Here is a 25595-nt window from a genome sequence, read left to right on the forward strand (position 1 = left end):
TTCATCAGTGTCTTATAGTTTTCTGCATACAGGTCTTTTGTCTCCTTAAGTAGGTTTATTCCAGCTATTTTATTCTTTTTGTTGTAATGGTAATGGGGAGTGTTTCCTTAATTTCTCTTTCAGGTTTTTCATCATTAGTGTATAGGAATGCAAGAGATTTCTGTGCATTAATTTTGTATCCTGCTACTTTACCAAATTCAATGATTAGCTCTAGTAGTTTTCTGGTAGCATCTTTAGGATTCTCTATGTATAGTATCATGTCATCTGCAAACACTGACAGCTTTACTTCTTTTCTGATTTGGATTCCTTTTATTTCTTTTTCTTCTCTGATTGCTGTAGCTAAAACTTCCAAAACTGTGTTGAATAATAGCAGGGAGAATGGGTAACCTTGTCTTTTCCTGATCTTAGAGGAAATGGTTTCAGTTTTTCACCATTGAGAAAAATGTTGGCTGTGGGTTTGTCATATATGGCCTTTATTATGTTGAGGTAAGTTCCCTCTACGCCTACTTTCTGGAGACTTTTTATCATAAATGGGTGTTGAATTTTGGCAAAAGCTTTTTCTGCATCTATTGAGATTGTGCTATGGGTTTTATCCTTTAGTTTGTTAATATGGTGTATCACAGTGATTGATTTGTGTATATTGAAGAATCCTTGAATTCCTGGACTAAACCTCACTTGATCATGGTGTATGATACTTTTAATGTGCTGTTGGATTCTGTTTGCTGGTATTTTATTGAGGATTTTTGCATCTATGTTCATCAGTGATATTGGCCTGTAGTTTTCTTTTTTTGTAACCTCTTTTGTCTAGTTTTGGTATCAGAGTGATAGGGGCCCCCTAGAATGAGTTTGGGAGTGTTCCTCCCTCTGCTATATTTTGGAAGAGTTTGAGAAGGATAGGTGTTAGCTTTTCTCTAAATGTTTGATAGAATTCACCTGTGAAGCCATCTGGTCCTGGGCTTTTGTTTGTTGGAAGATTTTTAATCACAGTTTCAATTTCGTTACTTGTGATTGGTCTGTTTATATTTTCTGTTTCTTCCTGGTTCAGTCTCGGAAGGTTGTGCTTTTATAAGAATTTTTCCATTTCTTCCAGGTTGTCTATTTTATTGACATAGAGTTGCTTGTAGCAATCTCTTATGATCCTTTGTATTTCTGCAGTGTCAGTTGTTACCTCTCCTTTTTCATTTCTAATTCTGTTGATTTGAGTCTTCTCCCTTTTTTTCTTGATGAGTCTGGCTAATGGTTTATCAATTTTGTTTATCTTCTCAAAGAACCAGCTTTTAATTTTATTGATCTTTGCTATTGTTTCCTTCATTTCTTTTTCATTAGTTTCTGATCTGATTTTTATGATGCCAGTAGATATTGAGGCTTTACAGGACAGGTGCTGTGTCTTGGGGCTCAGCTGGCATGTAGCAGGAACTTAATATGAATTTGTTAAATGAGTCAAAGTAGACACTAAAGCTGCTCCTTTGCCAGGAGAAGAAACAATCAGGATTAAATGAAACCCGTATTTACGTAAGGTATGTGCATCAAAGTCTTAGGTTCCTTTAAAAGACAGAGATTGACAGAATAGATGGGAAAAACATGGAACTAGATGCTATCAATGAGACACACATAGATATGAAGACACAGGGTAGGAGCAATAAAGAAAAAAATTTCTTAGGTTTTTCAAATCCAAGTGAAATAAAAGCTATGATCTTTTAAGATAGTCTTGACATGTCCTAGTAACCTCTTGACCTGAAGTTAAAATATATATATATTTACTGACAGACATATTGACACATTCTATAAAGTATTCTATTAATGCATTAATCATATATTGTTCTATCTTTCCTCCTTGTTTAGGACTTGTGCCATTCTCATTGTAGTGAATCCCTCATCCACAAGAAGATCATGACTATTATCAACTGCTTTATTAATTCCAGTATTCCACCAGCTTTACAAATTGACATTCCATTAGAGCAAGCCCAGAAGATTATTGAACACAGGAAGGAGTTGGGACCATATGTATTTAGAGAGGCACAGGTAAGAAATCAGGGCATGTAGTAAGCATACTTTAAAATAGATAAACAATCTAGATATTCTTTAAAAGTTTTTGCATTATTCATATTTGGCAAGGCTCTAATCCTCCTAATCCTGGGTTATTCTATTTAATTTAAAAAATATTGCATATGCCACAGAACATAGAAACTAGTAACTTACTATTTTGTTCATGATAGTATACAGCAAATACAATTATTTAAATTCTGTACTTTGACTTTGCATGGTTATCATTTTATTTCTAACTTATAAAACTACAGCTAATTCCTCCTTCCTTTCCCACCATTCATATTTCCTTTTAAAATGTCTGCTACCACAAAAATGTGTAAAATGTGTGTCCCAAGATTTGTGTATTTTTAAAGGTTGGAATATTCACATAGCTCATAAAATAAGTGAGAGGAGATTTAAGTACCCAACCAACATAAAGTACACAAGCTCATGAAAGGAAAATCATGGCTGTTAACCTACTCAAGTTACTTCTTTTTAGGGTAAATAATAGAAAACAGTGATTTGCTGAACATAATTTATTTGCATTTTGAAAAGCCTTTTAGTGATGTTCCTGAAAAATGATTAAGAAAAATACATAATAATAGGGGTAATAGGGAAGGCCATGTCACAATTTAAGTGATATGAAACAGAGATTTAGGGTATGATTGCCTTTGAGCATGGAAAAAGACCATTATTCCTTAATACTCATTTGCAAGCCAGCTGTGTTCTAAGTCCTAAAAGGAACTGAAAGTAGACTCACAATCCAATTACGCATTGAATAGGCAAAAATAAAGAAGAATGATTGAGGATGTGCTAGAGAGAAATAGAAAAAACATGGTGTCAGAATTGTAGCATCTGTTAATGAAAAGATCACTTAGCCTAGCCTAGGTCTCCTGATAGCCGGGAGACCGTCTAGCCTCAAGTCTGATGGTGAATGTCTGGCGCTGCTTACGTAGGTTGGTTCCACTGCACTGTCCACGGATTGCAGCCAGTGAACTTTATTGGAGTCCTCTAGTTTAGGCCTCCTACCTGATTTCCCAAAACAAAGTCCCAAACATATCTTAAATATGGACTTTGGAGTATCAGAAAACAAGAGAATATTTAGGGGCCTTACCTCACGAAATCTATTGTTTCTGTGTTCTGTAAGGAAGCTCAGAGAATGGCATATCTCCTACCCAGGTATGCAAGCCAGAGATCTGGTTGCCATCTTCATGTCTTCCCTATCCTTCATTCCTTACCTTTGGAGATCTTCAGTCACTAATATGTATCCATTTGTCTCCTTCTTATCTGTTATTCTATCTACTTTTCTCCAGCTCCATGTTGCTACCTCAGTTCACATCTGCAATGTCTCACATTGATTACCAGAATTCCCTGCCTCTAGGCTCTCTCAAAACCATTTAACTCACTGCAGACAGATCCATCTTTTCAAAATGTATATTTGATCATGTCACTTCTCTGCTTTCAATTTCAATTACTCCCCATTGTCTTCAGAATGAAGACCAAGCTCCTTACTACATATTTCTCTAGCCACATGTCTTCCCACTCCCTGCCATCTGTCTCCCAGTCTTACTGAAATATTTGTACTTCCATAAAGAGGGCTTACTTTCTTGCTTCCAGAGCTTTTTACAGTATCATCTTCTCTCTCTTATGCTTCTATTGTATCTTGTATTTGTCCCTGTCAGAACACTTATCACACAGAATTGAAAATGGCTATTCTCATGCTTCACTTTCCCATCGGACTGTAAGGTCTTTGAGCGTAGGGAATGTTTCTTATTTGCCTTTGTGGCCTGGGTGCGCGACACTCAGTAACATTTTTGAACATATGAATGAGTGATGTGAGAATAGATGGATCATGACAGGAATAGATCAAATTGGACATGAGAGCAAAGTTGAGCGAAAGGGCTGAATAATAAATGTAAAAAATGCCTGTTTTAGTATTGTTTTCACTATAGCAGTGGTCCCCAACCTTTTTGGCACCAGGGACCGGTTTCGTGGAAGACAGTTTTTCCACGGACCGGGGGCGGGGGCGTGGGTGGATGGTTTTGGGATGATTCAAGCACATTACATTTATTGTGCACTTTATTTGTATTATTATTACATTGTAATATATAATGAAATAATTATACAAGTCACTATAATGCAGAATCAGTGGGAACCCTGAGCTTGTTTTCACTTGCTACTCACTGATAGGGTTTCGATATGAATCTGCAAGCAGTTGATTTATTATGGTCTCTGTGCAGTCAAACCTCTCTGCTAATGATAATCTGTATTTGCAGCCACTCCCCAGTGCTAGCATCACCGCCTAAGCTCCACCTCAGATCATCAGGCATTAGATTCTCATAAAGAACGCACAACCTAGATCCCTCACATGCGCAGTTCACAGTAAGGGGTCACGCTCCTTTGAGAATCTAATGCCGCAGCTGATCTGACAGTAGGCGGAGCTCAAGCAGTACTGTGAATGATGGGGAGCGGCTGTAAATACAGATGAAGCTTTGCTGGCTCACCCGCCACTCATCTCCTGCTGTGCGGTCCTGTCCATGGCCCGGGGGTTGGGGACCGCTGCAATATAGCGTCTGCCTGTCCCCCATCTGCATTCCTAATAGCTTGAAAGTTTTCATCACCCAGCCATATTTTCACTGACCCTTCTCACTCATACTAGAGCATTGCCCATCTGCTGGCAGTGAGCAAAGTAGCTCTATATTTATTAAAACATTTACTTATCCACAGTTTGGTTATCTTTTAAGGTTTTGGAGGTACAGGACAATTTTCATGAATAACATGTATGTTATTAACCTTAATTGCAACTTTTAGAAATAGAGCAATTTTATGTCTACCTTGAAAAATTGTGTCCTAATAGGGTGACTTTTACTGGAAAGCCTTCTAAATGAAAATAAATATATTTGAGAGCTGGGAATGACTCAGGTTTTGGAGGGGTAACTGAGAAGTAGGGTCAATATAGTTGGTAAATAGAGGTGGAGGAGTATTTAAGTTTACAAAGTGCATATAAAAAGTACCATGATCATTTAACATTGGAGAAGGGGATTACTTAATTAAATGCATGGCAGATAAATGTAAATGAAAATTTTTTAAAAGCCTGCACTTCATCAAATAAAGTGTGTTTAGCTTTTGTGTTCACAATCCCAAGAGGCTATAGAATTTAATGACAAGATAGTATTGTAAAGGGAGTAAATAGTTTTACTAATGATACTCACGTACAGAAATGAGGAGTCGTGAAATATATCAATTCAGGACGCTGTTGGTCACTGCAGCATTTACTTTTTAAAAATTCCACTTTCCCCCTGAAGAGCTGGCTTAGAGCCTAATGGGTTAGTTCATTTTTCTCCAGGGCATTAGGTATAGGCCATTCCCAGCAACAAAACGTTGGACTTGATCTGATGTGGCAAGTCCTACCTTCTAGGAAGTAATGTATGCCTCTGGAACTAATGGAAAAACTTGGCATGGGAATTTGAGCAACAATTCTTATCTCTTTAAATATCACAATTAATCACTTAATGTAGAGTGTCCTAAGAAAGCATTTGTGCAGGATACCACTCTGCTTTTTAAATGTTACTTTTCTTGCTCTCACATAAAAGAGAGATTGTATCATTTAAAAGTTACTCAAGATTTATTCTTAGATCTGCAGCTTTGTTTAAGAGCTTTTCCAGAGGCAAAATGGTATTTTCTTTCTCTAAAAGAAGGGAAAGGGGACCGGAGAGGAGTTCCCCTTGATGAACTGAATATTTGGAATACCTGCATAAAACAGCAGAGTGTGTGGCAGATCAACTGGTGTATGTTTTCAAAGAAAACATAAATTTCTTATTTAAAAAGACCTAATGGATTCTTTATTAATACAATCAACTGGATAGGGAAACATAAAGCATAAAGTGACTTTTAACTGTATTTAAGAGTATGTTTTTCTTAAAAGAAAGACTTCTCATTGGTAGTAAAATAACATTGATGATAAGCATGTGCTGAACTAAACTATACCAAGATGTCTGGAGACAATAAGTTGGAGGAAACATGCTGTATATTAAAGAATAGAATAGTTAATCCATTATTATGGTGAATTAGAGTTTAAATTGGTACATTTGTATAAAACTGTAATCTGAGACATACTTTGTTTTATAAACAGATGACAATTTTTGGAGTTCTGTTTAAATTTTGGCCTCAGTTTTGTGAGTTTAGGAAGAACTTAACTGATAAAAAAATTATGAGTGTTTTGGAGAGAAGACAAGAATATCGTAAGCAGGAAAAAAAATCGGTAGTCACGGAAGACGAAAAATTTGCAGAGGTGAGACAAGAATCATTTTGGGTTTAATCAGACTTTTAAAAGTTATGTGATATGTGTAGAAGAATTTAGGCAGAGCAAAAATACAGAGAAGTTATAGAATACAGATTTTAGTGGTTTTTAAAGCCTTCAGTCAGAGGTTTCAGACTTGTTTTTGAATTTTAAAAAATTTATCTCAAATGTCATCTCTTCTATGTACCTCTCTTGGAGAACTCTTTATATTGTCTTGTGAATAAATTTTTGCATTTGTTTTTCTCACTGGACTGAGATCCTCAAAGATACCATCTGTCTTATTAAACAGTTCTACCACTATCCAGCACATGCTCAATTATAAATTATTGTTTACCAAATAAATATGGGAATGAATGAAAAAATACTATGTACTGGGGGCAGCATTTTCAATATTAAAATTAGAGAATGATATATGACTGTGAAATTTACAAATGTAAGTCATAAACTGTCCAGCCTGCCTATTTGTCTTTTAGTCTGACCATTCATTTATCAGTTCCTCTATCTTTATATTTATCTATTTTCCTTGACTTGAAAAGGGATAACAAGTAATATATTTCATCTTATTTGTAAGTTTATCCCTATTGTGTTTTTAAAAAGAAATTTAAAAGATAAGCTAGGGGCTTCCCTGGTGGCGCAGTGGTTGAGAGTCCGCCTGCCGATGCAGGGGACACGGGTTCGTGCCCCGGTCCAGGAGGATCCTACATGGCGCGGAGCAGCTGGGCCCGTGAGCCATGGCCGCTGAGCCTGCACGTCCAGAGCCTGTGCTCCGCAACTGGAGAGGCCACAACAGTGAGAGAGGCCTGCGTACCGCAAAAAAAAAAAAAAAAAAAGATCTAAAGATATAAAAGTAATATAATTATAACACCCATATTTGCACAGGTCAAAATAAACACTGTTAACATTTTCCTCATTTGCTTTTCATTTTTCCTTAAGAAGTGAAATACTGCAGAACAGTAAATTCTCTTAACTCCAGCCCTGAGTTCTATTACCCTCCCCATCTCCAAGAGCAACCATTAAGTTTGGGGTATGTTCTCACAGCTCCTTTTTAAGATAGTGTTTTATATGGTGTATGGAGTCATAAACAATCCAGAGGACTGTTTTGTGTGTATTTTAACTTATGTAATGGTACCATATTTTATTAGTCTTCTCAGGCTACCATAGCAAAATATCAGAGACTGGATGGCTTAAACAACAGAAATTAATTTCCTCATAGTTCTGGAGACTAGAAGTCCCAGATCAAGGTGCCAGCTAATACGATTCTTGGTGAGACCTCTCCTCCTGGCTTGAAAATGGCCACCTTCTTGTTGTGTCCTCACAAGTTGGGGAGAAAAAGAGTTCTCTCTCTCTTCCTCTTCTTATAAAGCCACAGTTTCTTTGGATTAGGACCCTACCTTTATGACCTCATTTAACCTTAAGTACCTCTTAAAAACCCTATCTCATGATACAGACACAGTGGAAGTTAGGGCATCAACATATGAATTTGAGGAGACACAATTCATTCCATAGCACATATTGTGCTTTCTACATCTTGCATTTAAAATTCAATTTTGTCTTTTAATTCTACCCACACTGCTCTACTTAGATCTCATTTATTCAGTTTAATTGCTGCATTTCCATCATATGAATAAATATACTATTTTTATTTAACTTTTTTTTTTTTAAGTTTTGGCTGCGTTGGATCTTCATTGCTGCACACGGCCTTTCTCTAGTAGTGGTGAGTGGGGGCTACTCTTCGTTGCGGTGCGCGGGTTCCTCATTGCGGTGGCTTCTCTTGTTGCCGAGCACAGGCTCTAGGTGTGAGGGTTTCAGTAGTTGTGGCTCGCGGGCTCTAGAGCGCAGGCTCAGTAGTTGTGGCGCACAGATTTAGTTGCTCCGCGGCATGTGGGATCTTACTGGACCAGGGATCGAACTCGTGTCCCCGGCATTGGCAGGCGGATTCTTAACCACTGCACCACCAGGGAAGTCCCTAACTATTTCTTTATTGTTGGAGTTTTTTCAATTTTTACCATTGCAAACAGCACTGCAGACAACATTCCTGTAAACGTCTTCATATTCACATGTATAAAAATGTTTTTGGAATGGCTGAGTAAGAGAGTATGAGCGTGTGTCAATCTATATTCCTACTTCTCCCCATTTGGTTTGTTCAGACTTTGAAATTTTTGTCAGTCTGTTGATGACAAGTGGTATGTCATCATGCTGATGCCTTTATTTACGTTCACCTAATTATTAGTAAGGTGGAACAACTTTTCACATGTTAACTATTCAGATATTTTGATCAGGATTGTAATGAACATATAGGTCAGTTTGAGAATTGATGTCGTAACAATACTGTGTCTTCTGCTCCATGAACACAGTTTATCTCTGTTTAGTTATTCTTTCATTTCTCTCATCGATGATTTGTCATTTTCAATGACAGGTCTTGAGTATATTTTGTGAAATTTATACCAAAGTATTTCATGTTCAAAATAATGCTATTGCTATAATATTTTTAAATTTAAAATTCCAAATTATTTTTTAGAAAAATTTTTATTTTGAAATAATTAACATTCACAGGAAGTTGCAAAGATAGTAGAGAAGTCCCATGTACCCATCACCCAGTTTCCCCCAGTGGCTACACCTTACATTAACTATATACAATAGTAAAATCAGGAAATTGATATTGATACAAGGTGTGTGTATAGTTCTATGCCATTTTGTCACATATGTAGATTCAAGTAACCAAAACGATATTCAAGATGCACCACAAAGATGTCCCTCATGACTATAAGTCATATCCATCCAGTTACCCATTATAATGTCTGTTAGCCATGGATCTGTTCCCCATTTAGAAAATTTTGTCGTTTTGAGAATGTTATATAAATAGAATCGTACAATATGTGACTCTTTGAGACTGGCAGTTTTCACTCTACATAAATACCCTTGAGATCCATCCACGTTGTTGTGTATATCCGTAGTTCGTTCTCTTTAACTGCTGAGTAGTGCTCTGTGGTACATTGTACCACATTTTAACCATTCACTCATTAGAGGACATTTGAGTTGGTTTCTATTTTGGGCTATTACAATAAAATGCTAATGTAGTCACTCTTGCCTTCTTCTTCTCCTCCTCCTCCTCCTTCTTCTTCTTCTTTTATTTGCATGCTTTTATTTAATAATAGCTTTACTGAAATTTAATTCACATACCATAAAATCCACACTTTTAAAATATACAATTTTGTGGTTTTAGTATATTTACGGAGTTGTGCAACCATCACTACTACTTAATTTTAGAACATTTTCATCACCTCCAAAAGAAACTGTGCCCATTAGCAGTCACTCCCCTTTACTCCTTCCCTCTCAGCCTCTGGAAGCCACTAATCTACTTTCTATATCTGGACATTTCATGTAAATTAAATCATACAGCATGTGGCCTTTTATGGCTGGCTTCTTTCACTTAGCATGATATTTTCAAGGTTCATCCATTTTGTAGCATGTTTCACTACTTTATTCTTCTTACGGCCGACTAATATTGTACTATATGGCTGTACTACAGTTTGCTTATCCATTCATCAGTTAATGTACTTTTTGGCTATTATTAATAATGCTGCTATGAACATTCTGTACAACCTTATGTATAGACATGTTTTTATTTTTCTTGGGACCTAGAAGTTGAATTGTTGGCTCCTTTTGAGAAACTGCCAAACTTCTGCAAAGCTACAGAACCATCTTGCTATCTTGATTTTCACATGGTATATTTTTCCATTCCTTTACTGCCTACATCATTATATTTTAATTAAGTTTCCTGTAAACAGCATATAGTTGTGTCGTGGTGGTGTTTGGTTTTTGTTTTTAGTCTACTCTACGAATTTCTGTTTTTTTAATTGGTGTATTTAGTCTGTGTATCTTTAATGTCATTATTGATTTGTTAGTTCTTAACTCTGCCATTTTATTTTTTGTTTTATTTGTTCCCTGTTTCTTTTGTTCTATTTCCTTTGTCTCGCATTCCTGTGGATTTACTTGAACATTTCTTAGAATTTCATTTTGCTGTATCTCTGTTTGGATGTTTCAGTGGTTGCTTTAGATATCACATTATACATGCATAACTTATTGCAGTCTATTGGTGTTGACATTTTACCAGATTGAGTCTAGAAACTACCTCCCTTTAAGTCTCTTTCCCCTCACCTGTTTATAATTATCCTAACTATTTCTCAACATATATTGAGAACCACATCAGACAATTGTATAATTTTTTCTTCAACCATCAAACATAAATCAGGAAACTCAAGGTGAAAAGTCTACTGTATTTACTCTTACTTTTGCTCTTGCTATTTTTCTTCCTTTTTGATGTTCCAAGATTTATTATTTTCTTCTTTCTTTTTTCCCTGTAAGTAAGGTATTGTTTCTCACTTACTGCTTTCAAAATTCTTTTCTTTGTCTTTAGTTTTCAGAATTTTGATTATGATGTGTCTTGTGCAGATTTCTTTGGGTTGATTCTGTTTGAACATTACTCAAGTTCTTGAGTCTGTATGTTTATATCTTTTGCCAACTTTGGAAGAGGGGAATTTATATTCATATTCTATATGTGTGTGTATATACGTATATGTACACTTTCTTTATGATCGATATTCATGAACCCTTGGGTACCTTATAGCTTCATTTCTGAGAGATTTTTATTTTTTTCAGTCTTTTTTTAAGTTCAGTAAACTGTCATTTTACACTGGCTTTTAAAATTTTTTTATCTGTTTCTGTTCTGAGTTTCTTTTTTTTAACATCTTTATTGGCGTATAATTGCTTTACAGTGGTGTGTTAGTTTCTGCTTTATAACAAAATGAAACAGCTATACATAAACATATATCCCCATATCTCCTCCCTCTTGCATCTCCCTCCCACCCTCCCTATCCCACCCCTCTAGGTGGTCACAAAACACTGAGCTGATCTCCCTGTGCTATGTGGCTGCTTCCCACTAGCTATCTCTTTTACATTTGGTAGTGTATATATGTCAATGCCACTCTCTTACTTCACCCCAGCTTACCCTTTCCCCTCCCAGTGTCCTCAAGTCCATTCTCTACTTCTGCATCTTTATTCCTGTCCTGCCCCTAGGTCCTTCAGAACCCTTTTTTTTTTTATTAGATTCCATATATATGTGTTAGCATATGGTATTTGTTTTTCTCTTTCTGACTTACTTCATTCTGTATGACAGACTCTAGGTCCATCCACCTAACTACAAATAACTCAATTTCGTTTCTTTTTAATGGCTAATATTCCATTGTATATATGTGCCACGTCTTCTTTATCCATTCATCTGTCGATGGACACTTAGGTTGCTTCCATTTCCTGGCTATTGTAAATAGAGCTGCAGTGAACACTGTGGTACATGACTCTTTTTGAATTATGGTTTTCTCAGGGTATATGCCCAGTACTGGGATTGCTGGATTGTATGGTAGTTATATTTGTAGTTTTTTAAGGAACCTCGATATTGTTCTCCATAGTGGTTGTATCAATTTACATTCCCACCAACAGTGCAAGAGGGTTCCCTTTTCTCCACACCCTCTCCAGCATTTATTGTTTGTAAATTTTTTGATGATGGCCATTCTGACTGGTGTGAGGTGATACCTCATTGTAGTTTTGATTTGCATTTCTCTAATGATTAATGATGTTGAGCATTCTTTCATGTGTTTGTTGGCAATCTGTATTATCTTCTTTGGAGAAATGTCTGTTTAGGTCTTCTGCCCATTTTTGGATTGGGTTGTTTGGTTTTTTTTGATATTGAGCTGCATGAGCTGCTTGTAAATTTTAGAGATTAATCCTTGTCAGTTGCTTCATTTGCAAATATTTTCTCCCATTCTGAGGGTTGTCTTTTCATCCTGTTTATGCTTTCCTTTGCTGTGCAAAAGCTTTGAAGTTTCATTAGGTCCCATTTGTTTATTTTTGTTTTTCTTTCCATATTTCTCTAGGAGGTGGGTCAAAAAGGATCTTGCTGTGATTTATGTCATAGAGTGTTCTGCCTATGTTTTCCTATAAGAGTTTGATAGTATCTGGCCTTACATTTAGGTCTTCAATCCATTTTCAGTTTATTTTTGTGTATGGTGTTAGGGAGTGTTCTAATTTCATTCTTTTACATTAAGCTGTCCAGTTTTCCCAGCACCACTTATTGAAGAGGCTGTCTTTTCTCCATTGTATATTCTTGCGTCCTTTATCAAAGATAAGGTGACCATATGTGCGTGGGTTTATCTCTGGGCTCTCTATCCTGTTCCATTGATCTGTATTTCTGTTTTTGTGCCAGTACCATAGTGTCTTGATTACTGTAGCTCTGTAGTATAGCCTGAAGTCAGGGAGCCTGGCTCCTCCAGCTCCATTTTTCTTTCTCAAGATTGCTTTGGGGACCTCCCTGGTAGTGCAGTGGTTAAGAATCCACCTGCCAATGCAGGGGACACGGGTTTGAGCTCTGGTCCGGGAAGATCCCACATGCTGCGGAGCAGCTAAGCCTGTGTGCCACAACTACTGAGCCTGCACTCTACAGCCCACAAGCCACAACTACTGAAGCCCGCGAGCCACAACTACTGAAAGCCCACACGCCTAGAGCCTGTGCTCCGGAACAAGAGAAGCCACTGCAGTGAGAAACCCATGCACCGCAACAAAGAGTAGCCACCGCTCACTGCAATTAGAGAAAGCCTGCACGCAGCAACAAAGACCCAACTCAGCCAAAAAGAATAAATATATTTAAAATAAGTAAAGTAAAAAAAAAAGATTGCTTTGGCTATTTGGTGTTCCTGAGTTTCTGCATTTATGATTTGGAGTATTTCATATATGAAAATGTTCGTGTAGGGATATTTTATCCACTTTGGACTCCTATGTTAGAGTTTTCCTCTGATTCATGATTAGATTTCTTGGACAGTAGTGTCATCAGCTAAAATCTTGGAGTTCTCATTTTCTGTTTTATTCTTGTAATGGTTTTATATGCATATCACCTGCCATTTTCCGCTCATTTTGAAATGTCTTATATTTTCCTCAACCACCAATAATAGGGAGCAATCAGAACTCTTATACACTATGGATGGGACTGTACATTGATAGTCACTTTAGAAAACAATTTGACTTTATCCAGTAAATTAAAAGATGCACTTAGCCTTCAACTTATCAGATCTCCTTGAATAATTTATGGACACAGATATCAGGAGACATGCACATGGTTTATAGCACCCATGGCATTCTATAGCAAAAAAATCAGAAGCTATTCAAATGTCTGTTAACAGGAGACTGGAAAAACAAATTCATGTAGTAGGATACTGTGCTGTGATGGAAAACAAATAAACTAACCACAATAATAAACATAGATGTATAGCAGGAGTATAATGTTGAGTGGAAAATTTTCAAATGAATAGAACCAGTCAATTCTGCTTATATAAAGTTAAAATTCATATAAAACTAATCAGTACAAATGTGGGAAACTATAAATAAGAAAAAGGAATGATAAACTTAAAAATTCAGTATAGCGGTTACCTTCATGGGTTGGGTGGAGATAGATGATGGGATTGGAGAATGACACAAAGGGGAGCAGAGGTATTGGTGATATTGCATTTCTTAAGCTTTGGTGGTATTGTTGTTATTCATATCTTATGTGAGTGTTATAAATGTTTTTGTAAGTATTTAGTATATAACATTTTTATATGAATGGTGCTACAAAAAATTATCATATTTTCAGAAGCTTATCTTTGGTTGATATATTCTATCATCCGGAGGTTGAGGGTATTTCCAGTACACTCAGGGAATGAGAATCAGGGAAGACATAAGAGTGAGAAAATAGGAAGAGGTGTCTGCAAAATCTTGCTTCTACTGAATCAGTTCTTCAGTGTGGCTTCACATATTTTTGTAGATGTATTTTGAGTTCTTTAACCATGGAGCAAATATATACACATATATATCCCATGTATGGAAATGAAATGTTATTAAACTTAAATATAATTATTTTTGGATTATTTATTTTAACAATTTCTGCAGTTATTTCCCTTCCAGTGGTTTAGGTGATAAATGATAGATCAAATAATACAAAAGCTGATTTCCCCCTCAAACCAACTATGCATCTGGCCCAATCTATGTAATCTGACAAAAAACAGAGTTCACTGAATAAAAATCCTCTCATTTACCTTCTCCAGTCCCTGAGGCAAGTCCATGTCTGACTGAGCTGCTTGAATGTGATCCTAAGTTGGTAGGCTCAGGAAGGAAATATATTTGAAGGGTTGATGTAGGGAGAAAAAATCAGAATGTTGTCTAACATGTATGCTTGGAGCTCTTTTCTGATTCCACCTGTGGCACATGAATAACTTCACCAATCAGATGAGTCTCACGTGAGTCTGCTGCATTTTCTACTAATGTGGCCTAAATATTCTCTCTAAAGAGCTTCCCCTCCTAATCCTTTTCCTGCTTCTTTCACCAGACTTTTACTGATCATCTACTACATAGAGTTTTATTGATCATCTATTCATATTGATCCCTACTACATATGCTAGGGATATGAATATAATTTATATATAGTGTAAGGATAGATAGATACACACATACACTTAACTGAAAAGAATATAAACAAAAACTGAAATCCCAGAAAATGAGGAATTAATTATTTGTGGGGAAAAGGTAAAGGATCTCAAAGAAAAGGTAAATTTGAGTTAGTCTTAAATAGTAGGATTTTAACAAATGGTTCTAAATACATACTTATTGAATAAAGGATATAGAAGTAAGGAGGATATAAAGATCTCTTACTGTATCCTAAACACTTAGGAAGAACTTCACAGCTCTCTAAGTGTCATCCCAAGTATTTTCAGTTTGCTTAGATATATGATAAACATATTGTCTGAAACAAAAGTTGAAATATACAGTGTGATGAGGGTAGAGAAAATCTGAAATTGCTGCTTTTTCAGAAAATCCAAGATGTATCTTTATATCGTCCATATTATACTTCAGTTATGGAAATGCAAATGTCCTTAAGTGATCTTCTGATCTGTCCATATCTGTCAACTGGTAACTGCTAATAGGGTTAGGTACAAATGTTGACGTTCGTTTTGTAGGGTGAATAATCCTAAAGAAAACATAGGAATTCTACTTCTGAATATTCTTATTTTACACAATAAACATATTGCCATCACTTATTAGTAACTACAAATTTTGCACATGCATTTATTTTAACACAGAAAGTGTAAGCTAAGGAAGACCAGTAGAGTCGACATTTGTTCCAGGATTTTATTGTCAATGAAGACGTATGAGGAAATGTTGGAAAAAGTGAATATGGGAAACTCATAATTTTTTTTGTAACGTGAAAATGTGTCCTCTGAAAAAAATCACTTACTATGAAAAATATTGGATTTCCCTAGGTAACCATGGGCATGACTCATAACCCTCTTAACCTCAAATTCATCTATCACCTAATGGTGATGATATTAATCTCATATGATTTGAGAGGGATTCATTGAAATGATATGAATAGAAGAACATGTAAGGTATTCCTCTATACAATTGTAAGGTATCATTTGATCTGAGATAACATAGTATAGTGGTTAGGAGTGCAGTTTCTAGAGTCAGACTGCCTGGTTTTGAATCCTAGCCTTATCATCGATCAGTTCTAATATCTCAGGGAAACCAGTTCACTTCCAAAAACCTCTTTTTTTTTCAGGAAAATGAAAATAGTAGTAGAAATTACATCACAAGGTAGAATTAAATATAGTATGTGAAGAATAATACATGTCATAAAGTAAATGTTATTATCTTTTTAATATTGTAGCAGTAATTGGCCTTCTTTATAATAAAAATACTAATATCAATTATATCCTTCATCTCTCATTCTTATAAAGGAATCAAATGAAACTGGGTAATCTGAAGAAAGTTATGACAGGAGAATCAATCTCATGGAAAACTTTCATGTAGTTTAATATCAAATACTTAAAATGAACAGTGGCAAATTCATTAACAAAGGATCAGTAAAATTTTTTAAATTTTAAATGGCAAAAAACAAGGTTAAAAGACAAATTGGGAAAACATAAAATGTATGATATGTTATAAAAATAAATCATAAATACTCTTAACAAAAAAATAGGGCAAAGGGCATCAACAGGCAATTCTCAAAAGAAATACAAATGATTAAAAGCATTAAAAGGGGGCTTCCCTGGTGGCGCAGTGGTTGAGAGTCTGCCTGCTGATGCAGGGGACACGGGTTCGTGCCCCGGTCCGGGAAGATCCCACATGCCGCGGAGTGGCTGGACCCGTGAGCCATGGCCACTGAGCCTGCGTGTCCGGAGCCTGTGCTCCGCAACGGGAGAGGCCACAACAGTGAGAGGCCCGCGTAACGGAAAAAGAAAAAAAAAAAAGCATTAAAAGGTGTTCAACCTCAGTAGTAACCAAAGACATGTAGACTGGCAAAGAAGAAAATATCCAGTGTTGGTTGAGGGTATGAGGAAGAGGCCTGCAAATTCATGCATTATTGGAGAAAGTGTAAAATGGTGCTTTGTTTCTGAAGGGCAATTTGACAACTTTTATTGTTTAAAATGTTCATTCTTTTTAATCCGGCAGATAGACTTCTAGACATTTATTCTAAAGGAGAGAATTTTAAAAGTGCAGAAAGATGTTTGTATACAGCATTGTTTATAATAGTAAAAATTTTTAATGACTTAAATTTCTAATAGCAGGTATTGGTTAAATCATCTATGGTACATTCCTTTACTAGAATATTATTCACCTGTTTAACTGATAATGTAGTTTATTCTTTAATCATTCAACAAATATTTGAGTGTATGAGACCATTCAGGTCTTCTATGATGGCACAGTGCTTAAGAATCTGCCTGCCAATGCAGGGAACACGGGTTCAAGCCCTGGTCCGGGAAGATCCCACATGCCACGGAGCAACTAAGCCCATGTGCCACAAGTATTGAGCCTGCGCTCTAGAGCGCAAGAGCCACAACTACTGAGCCCACGTGCCACAACTACTGAAGCTCACATGCCTAGAGCCCGTGTTCCACAACAAGAGAAGCCACCGCAATGGGAAGCCCGCACACAGCAAGGAAGAGTAACCCCCACTCGCTGCAACTAGAGAAAGCCCGTGTGCAGCAATGAAGACCCAACACAGCCAAAAATAAAATTAAATAATTTTTTTTAAAAAGACCATTCATCCAGTAAAAATGATGATGTAATTTATGCATTCCATCATCCAACAAATATTTAAGTATATACTCTGTGTTCTGCAGTAGGCATACTTGGTGAATGATACAAAGACCCTGCCCTTATATTCCTGTTCTTTATTTATTCACAGAGAAATGTTTTCATGATATTTTTCATGAAAAAGCAGATTTTAAAAGTTTGTATACTGTGATTCCATTTATATGAAATTTAGCTAATAAAATATCAATATTCAAGTTACAGATTATATCTAAGCATTTGTCTAGTGAGAAGTTTGGATGGATGTTCATGAAAATGTAGTGGTTTTTCTTGGAAGCTAGAATTTGGAGGTGATTATTACATTCTACTTTATAATTTCTCTCATTTATTTTTTAATATTTTTATATTAGTATGAAAGAAATTAAAGATCATAACAGTAGAATATGTCATATTCATGACATTGACTTGATGAAACCTTGTGGTGCGGTGCTTACCACAAAATATTTTTTCATAAGATGTTATGACTTCTGAACTGTAAGTTTATGTTAATATAGTGTTACCCATTTTTTGGAATAATTTAATTTAATATAATTACAGGATGGAATCAAACAATATCCAAGTACTTCAGGATCTGCTATCAAAACAGCTGCTTTAATCAGTGACCCAGGTTTAGGCCAGCAAGCGTACGGCCAACAGGTAAGCAGGAAAGATATCACTTCTTCTGTAGAGCAATGGATAGCAGAATGCAAAGGATCATGAGAGATTACTACAAGCAACTATATGCCAATAAAATGGACAACATGGAAGAAATGTACAAATTCTTAGAAAAGCACAACCTTCTGAGACTGAAACAGGATGAAATAGAAAATATAAACAGACCAAACACAAGCACTGAAATTGAAACTGTGATTCAAAATCTTCCAACAAACAAAAACCCAGGACCAGATTGCTTCACAGGCGAAGTCTATCTCACATTTAGAGAAGAGCTAACACCTATCCTTCTCAAACTCTTCCAAAATATAACAGAGGGAGGAACACTCTGAAACGCATTCTATTAGGCCACCATCACCCTGATACCAAAACCAGACAAAGATGTCACAAAAAAAGAAAACTACAGGCCAATATCACTGATGAAAATAGATGCAAAAATCCTCAACAAAATACTAGCAAAGAGAATCCAACAGCACATTAAAGGGATCATACACCATGATCAAGCAGGGTTTATCCCAGAAATGCAAGGATTCATCAATATACACAAATCAATCAATGTGATACACCATATTACCAAACTGAAGGATGAAAACCATATGATCATCTCAATAAATGCAGAAAAAGCTTTTGACAAAATTCAACATCGATTTATGATAAAACACCATCCAGAAAATAGGCATAGAGGGAACGTACCTCAACATAATAAAGGCCATATATGACAAACCAAGAGCCAGCATCATTCTCAATGGTGAAAAATTGAAACTATTTCCACTAAGATCAGGAACAAGACAAGGTTGCCCACTCTCACCACTATTATTCAACATAGTTTTGGAAGTCTTAGCCACAGAAATCAGAGAAGAAAAAGAAAAGGAATCCAAATTGGAAAAGAAGAAGTAAAACTGACACTGTTTGCAGATGACATGATGCTGTACATAGAGAATCCTAAAGATGCCACCAGAAAACTACTAGAGCTAATTAATGAATTTGGTAAAGTAGCAGGATACAAAATTAATGGACAGAAATCTCTTACATTCCTATACACTAATGATGAAAAACCTGAAAGAGAAATTAAGAAAACACTCCCATTTACCATTGCAACAAAAAGAATAAAATACCTAGGAATAAACCTACCCAAGGAAACAAAGACCTATATGCAGAAAACTATAAGACACTGTTGAAAGAAATGAAAGATGATAGAAACAGATGGAGAGATATACCAGTTCTTGGATTGGAAGAATCAACATTGTGAAAATGACTATACTACCCAAACAATCTACAGATTCAATGCAATCCTTATCAAACCACCAATGGCATTTTTCAAAAAACTGGGACAAAAAATTTCACAATTTGTATGGAAATACAAAAGTCCCCGAATAGCCAAAACAATCTTGAGAAAGAAAAACGGAGCTGGAGGAGCCAGGCTCCCTGACTTCAGAGTATACTCTAAAGCTACAGTAATCAAGACAGTATGGTACTGGCACAAAAACAGAAATATAGATTGATGGAAAAGGATAGAAAGCCCAGAGATAAACTCACACACATATGGTCACCTTGTCTTTGATAAACGAGGCAAGAATATACAATGGAGAAAAGACAGCTTCTTCAATAAGTGGTGCTGGGAAAACTGGACAGCTACATGTAAAAGAATGAAATTAGAACACTCCCTAACACCATACACAGAAATGCACAAAATGGATTGAAGACCTAAATGTAAGGCCAGACACTATAAAACTATTAGAGGAAAACATAGGCAGAACACTCTATGACATAAATCACAGCAAGATCCTTTTTGACCCACCTCTTAGAGAAATGGAAATAAAAACAAAAATAAACAAATGGAACCTAATGAAACTTAAAAGCTTTGCAGAGCAAAGGAAACTATATACAAGACGAAAAGACAACCCTCAGAATGGGAGAAAACATTTGCAAACCAAGCCACTGACAAAGGATTAATCTCCAAAATATACAAGCAGCTCATGCAGCTCAATATCAAAGAAACAAACAACCCAATCCAAAAATGGGCAGAAGACCTAAATCGACATTTCTCCATAGAAGATATACAGATTGCCAAGATACAGATGACAGGATGCTCAACATCTCTAACCATTAGAGAAATGCAAATCAGAACTACAATGAGATATCACCTCACATCAGGCAGAATGGCCATCATCATGAAATCTACAAACAATAAATGCTGGAGAGGGTGTGGAGAAAAGGGAACCCTCTTGCACTGTTGTTGGGAATGTAAATTGATACAGCCACTATGGAGAACAGTATTGAGGTTCCTTAAAAAACTAAAAAAGAACTACCATACGACCCAGCAATCCCACTACTGGGCATATACCCTGAGAAAACCATAAGTCAAAAAGAGTCATGTAGCACAATGTTCATTGCAGGACTATTTACAGTAGCCAGGACATGGAAGCAACCTAAGTGTCCATCAACACATGAATGGATAAAGAAGATGTGTCACATATATACAATGGAATATTTCTCAGCCATAAAAAGAACTGAAATTGCATTATTTGCAGTGAGTTGGATGGACCGAGAGAGTGTCATACAGATGGAAGTAAGTCAGATAAATACAAATACCATATGTTAACACATATATATTGATTCTTAAAAAAAAGGGAAAAGAAAACAAATGGTTCTGAAGAACATAGGGTCAGGACAGGAATAAAGACGCAGAAATAGAGAATGGACTTGAGGACATGGGGAAGGGGAAGGGTAATCTGGGACGAAGTGAGAGAGTGGCATGGACATATATACATTACCAATTGTAAAACAGTTAGCTAGTGGGAAGCAGCTGCATAGCACAGGGATATCAGCTAGGTACTTTGTGTCCTCCTAGAGGGGTGGTATAGGGAGGGTTGGAGGGAGACGCAAGTGGGAGGAGATATGGGGATATATGTATACATTTAGCTGATTCACTTTGTTATACAGCAGAAACTAACACCATTGTAAAGCAATTGTACTCCAATAAAGATGTTAAAAAATAAGTAAATTAGAAAACAAAACAAGAAACAACAAATAAGTTTTTCAAGGATGTGCAGAAAATGTAACACTTGTACACTGTTGGTGAGAATGTAAATTGGTGTAACCACTCTGAAAAACAGTACGGAGAGTCCTCAAAAACATAAAACTAGAACTACCATAGGATCCAGCAGTTCCACTACTGAGTATTTGTGAAGTAAACAAAAACACCGGTTCTAAAAGATACATTCACCCCTATGTTCATTGCAAGATTATTTACAGTAGCCAAGATATGGAAGCAACCTAAGTGCCAATCAATATATGAATGGATAAAGAAGAAGTGGTACACACACACACACACACACACACACCCCAGAATATTACTCAGCCATAAAATGAATGAAATCCTGCCATTTGTGATAACATGATGGACCTATGGTGTATTACGCTAAGTGAAATAAGTCAGAGATAGACAAATGAACAAACGGAACCAAACACAGAGTCTTAGACACAGAGAACAAACAGGTGCCAGAGGGGAGGGTATTGGTAGGAGGAGAGAAATAGGTAAGTGGTAGTGAGAGGTACAAACTTTCAGTTACAAAATAAATGAGTCACAGGTATGAAATGTGTAGTGTGGGAATATAGTCAATAATTATATAATATCTTTATTGTGACAGATGACAACCAGACTTATCATGGTGATCATTTTTAACATATAGAAATATGGAATCACTGTGTTGTGCACCAGGAACTAGCGTGGTGTTGTAGGTCAATTATACTTCCAAAACAAACTCGGTGAAAAAGAGATCAGATTTGTGGCTACCAGAGGTGGAGGGTGGAGGGAGGGTGAATTAGATGAATGTAATCTAAAGTACAAGTTTTCAGTTATAAGGTAAGTACTAAGTAGGTAATGTACAACATGATAAAAATAGTGAACACTGCTGTATGTTACAAATGAAAACTGTTAAGAGAGTAAATCCTAAGACTTCTCATCATAAGGAAAAAATTCTTTTTTCTATTTCTTTAATATTATATTTATATGAGATGATAGGTGTTTTCCAAACCTCTTGTGATCATTTCATGATGTGTGTAAGTCAAATCATTATTATTGTACACCTTTAACTTAAACAGTGCTATATGTCAATTACATCTCAATAAAACTAGAACAAAATTTAAATTATTAAAAATTTAGGTCAAGGCTATAGAAAAATCCCTTTACTTCATCATAAGCATATCTACATAAATGTAGATCCGTAATAATTTTTGGTACCCAGTTAAAAGTTTAAATCAGTAAGTTCTGTTTATGAAAATTCATATAAATTTTTGAAATGTGCACATTTCTTTATATGTGTTCTTCTAGCATAAATGGTTTAAATGAGGGAGCTTATATTATCTTACCTTCAGTTTATTTACTGGGGCAAATATTTCCAAAATTAATTTTGAAAATTGTTTTCTTAGCCAACCTGGTGCTACTCAAAGTACATAGAAGCCTTAGAACAGGAAAGGATTCTTCTTAAAATTCAAGAAGAACTAGAAAGAAAGTTGTTTGCAGGTAATTTTTGCTCTTTGCTTACAGGGTTGCTTTGTTATCTTCTATTACAGATTAATATTAGCGGACTTTGTTAATTATTACTTCACTGTTTCCCTTATTTCTCTTATTTTTGTGCAGCCACACCATCTTTTACAAATTTCAAGTCTACTGCTTCCGCTGTCTTTGAAAAAGACCATATCTTCCCACAACATTCAGAGTGAGTTTCATGTGATAGTCTATCTTCAGTTCTTTCTTCCTTATTGTTAGAACTCTACCTGTCACTTGGCCATCTGGAGAGGGTAGGAAGGGATGAGGACTGATTCCTTCCCAACTGCTCTGACTCCCAAGTTAGGAGAATTTCAGAGTGTGTGTGTTCCGTCTGTCTCTGTTTTTTTCTCCTCTGCTGATGAGGAAAGACTATGACATACACCCAACACTACATCCTATTTCCAGAGTGACAGCACTCATGGAAGTGTATACACTGCTGCTGATAGGTACAAGATAAGTCATAGACTGAATTGATCAGTCCCATCCATGTCTCTCTGACTCACACACTAATGCACGTGCACACCTGCACAGTGCACACACAAACACACACACACACAAACACACACACATACACTTACACTCTCCAGTAACAAACTGATGGCTAGGAGCACCTTGCCTCCCTTCTGAATGGCACAGTCTCCTGAATAGAAAGGCCCCTGGGGAATGATAATTGATCGCTTCTATCTGCTCCTTATCTAGTCTTCTCTTCCACAAAGAACATTTATGGAAGAGTGGGCTTAGTTTTCCAAGGTTTCCCAAGCTGAATTTTTCTAAGTTCCACTTTCCCAAGATGGGAATATAAGAAAGAACTGAAAATCAAACTGGGGTCCTTCTCTCATACAGATACTGATGTGATTATACAGTTTTGATACTAGCATTAGAGTTTAACAATGCCCTTACAAAGTAGTATACTAGTATAATGTAATGTATGTGTAACCCATTGACCTAATACTTAAAGAACCCTGTAAAAGCCCCCTTTCTCTTATCTTCCATCTTGTAGCTTAGATTTTTGTTTCTGAAAATCCTTAGTTTTCTGGTTCTTGGGAGGGTTTGATGAGCAGGCCTTTATGCTCTTAGCCTGCTCATCTTTTTTCTCTTCTGATTTATCCTACTCACTGTGCCCTCTGTCAGTTCCCCCACCCCATAGACCAACCTCACAGTCCCTCCAACATTTAGGGTGTGCTGACACATTTGTTAACTTTTTTGATCCTTCTTACACCTCTGTGTACGTTTCTGTTTTTGTTGGTTGGCATTTAAATTTTCTCTAGCAGCTTATGTTTCAATCATTTCTTCTTCTTCTTTTTTTGCAGGAATTCTTTAAACCAAATTTAACTAACATGGAAGCTCAAGTGAGTTTTTGACGGTCTGCTTTAGAGCAAGCCTATCATCTAAATAAAGTTTAGCTTGTTTTACTTCCACAGTTTGAAAACGACGTCTCTTCTGTACACACGACATACAAGACTATAAAAAATTTTTTAACTTATTTAGGATAAAATGACTTCTATCTAGGTTAGAAGAATCAAAATGTTTTGATTATCACCCACGTTAAGGAACTATGTTTTGCTCCTCAAGTAGTCTTTCAACAAATATTCCTTGAGCACTCACTATACGGTTGACCCTTGCACAACACAGGTTTGAACTGCACAGGTCCACTTATATGCAGATATTTTTCAATAGTAAACATTACATTACTACAAGATCTGTGGTTGGTTGAATCCACAGATGCAGAACTGTGCATACAGAGGAACCGTGGATACAGGGGCTTACTATAAGTTATACACAGATTTTCAACTTTGTGAAGGGTTCAGTACCCCTACCCTCTGTGTTGTTCAAGGGTTAGCTGTATTTGGTTAGCAGGTATATTCAGCAAGTGCTTAGGGGACTAATATTCCTAGCAATAAATTGACCCAAAACATAGAGGGAAAAGCCTTCCCCACCTTATCCCTATCCCTATCCCACTCTAAAGAAACCGTGTATTAAAGCAGTGAGAACCAGACTTTAGTGTGCATAAGACTCACTGTAACATTTGCTAGCAATGCCGATTCCTGGGCTCACTCTCTGAGACTCTGATTCAGTAGTTCTTGAGCAGAACCCAGGAATCTCCCTCTTTAATGGACATCCTAGTTGTGTGTGTGATATGGGCATTCCACAGACCACTCTTTGAGATAAACTGTTAGGGTAGCAAGAGAAGACCTTTAAAAGGCAAAAGTCCTCTTATTAACTGGAGTTACACTTATAGCAGAGAGAACCCAGACATACATCCTCCTATCCTCTTTCCTGGAGGGAAAGGAGTATCTGAAATAAATGATCTGGGAGGATGAACCTTCACCATCTGTTGGCCTCAGGACTCAGAAGCTCCAAGGACTGTGACCTGGCTTAGCAGGTTGGAAGCCTTAGACTTTCACCTTATTATGATCCCAGAAAGTATATTCAAAATAGGAACTACCATTCCTAATTCTCTAAAGAATTAGACATTGTAAAGGTGGGAAGTATCAGGAGGCACACTTCAAAGATCATTTTTCTTCTAAAGCAGTGGTTTTTTGGACACTTTTTTTTAAAGCATTGGAACCCTGTAGTTGCCTCTGCTCCCATACTCCTCTATACCCCATATTGGCCAAGAAGTTTGAATCTCTTTTCCATTCATTGCCTTTGTTTTTTGTTTTGTTTTTTTTTTTTATTCCATTCCTTTTCTGCCTTCTTTTGATTTTAACTGATCATTTTATGTGATTCCATTTTCTCTCAGCATATCAATTATACTTCTTCTTAAAATTTTCTTGTTGGTTGCCCCTAGAGTTTGCAATATACATTTACAGCTAATAAAAATCCACTTTCAAATAATACTCTGCTGCTTCATGGGTAATGCAAGTACCTTTTAACAGAATTTTCCAATTT

The 25595-nt window shown here is 36.4% G+C and overlaps 1 protein-coding gene across 1 annotated transcript in view; it reads left to right on the plus strand.

Annotated features, from left to right (window-relative positions):
• Positions 1-22922, plus strand: part of RGS22 (regulator of G protein signaling 22) — a gene marked incomplete at both ends in the record, with an annotated part of 154634 nt that extends 131712 nt beyond the window's left edge. The window contains 6 exon segments of the mRNA XM_082674653.1: positions 1843-2022; positions 6158-6316; positions 18038-18136; positions 22583-22676; positions 22794-22830; positions 22832-22922. Coding sequence (XP_082530779.1) covers positions 1843-2022; positions 6158-6316; positions 18038-18136; positions 22583-22676; positions 22794-22830; positions 22832-22922 — 660 coding nt within the window.
• Positions 22923-25595: the final 2673 nt, after the last annotated feature.

Source organism: Grampus griseus, assembly GCF_964374135.1.
Source record: "Grampus griseus genome assembly, chromosome: 17".
NCBI lineage: Eukaryota > Metazoa > Chordata > Mammalia > Artiodactyla > Delphinidae > Grampus > Grampus griseus.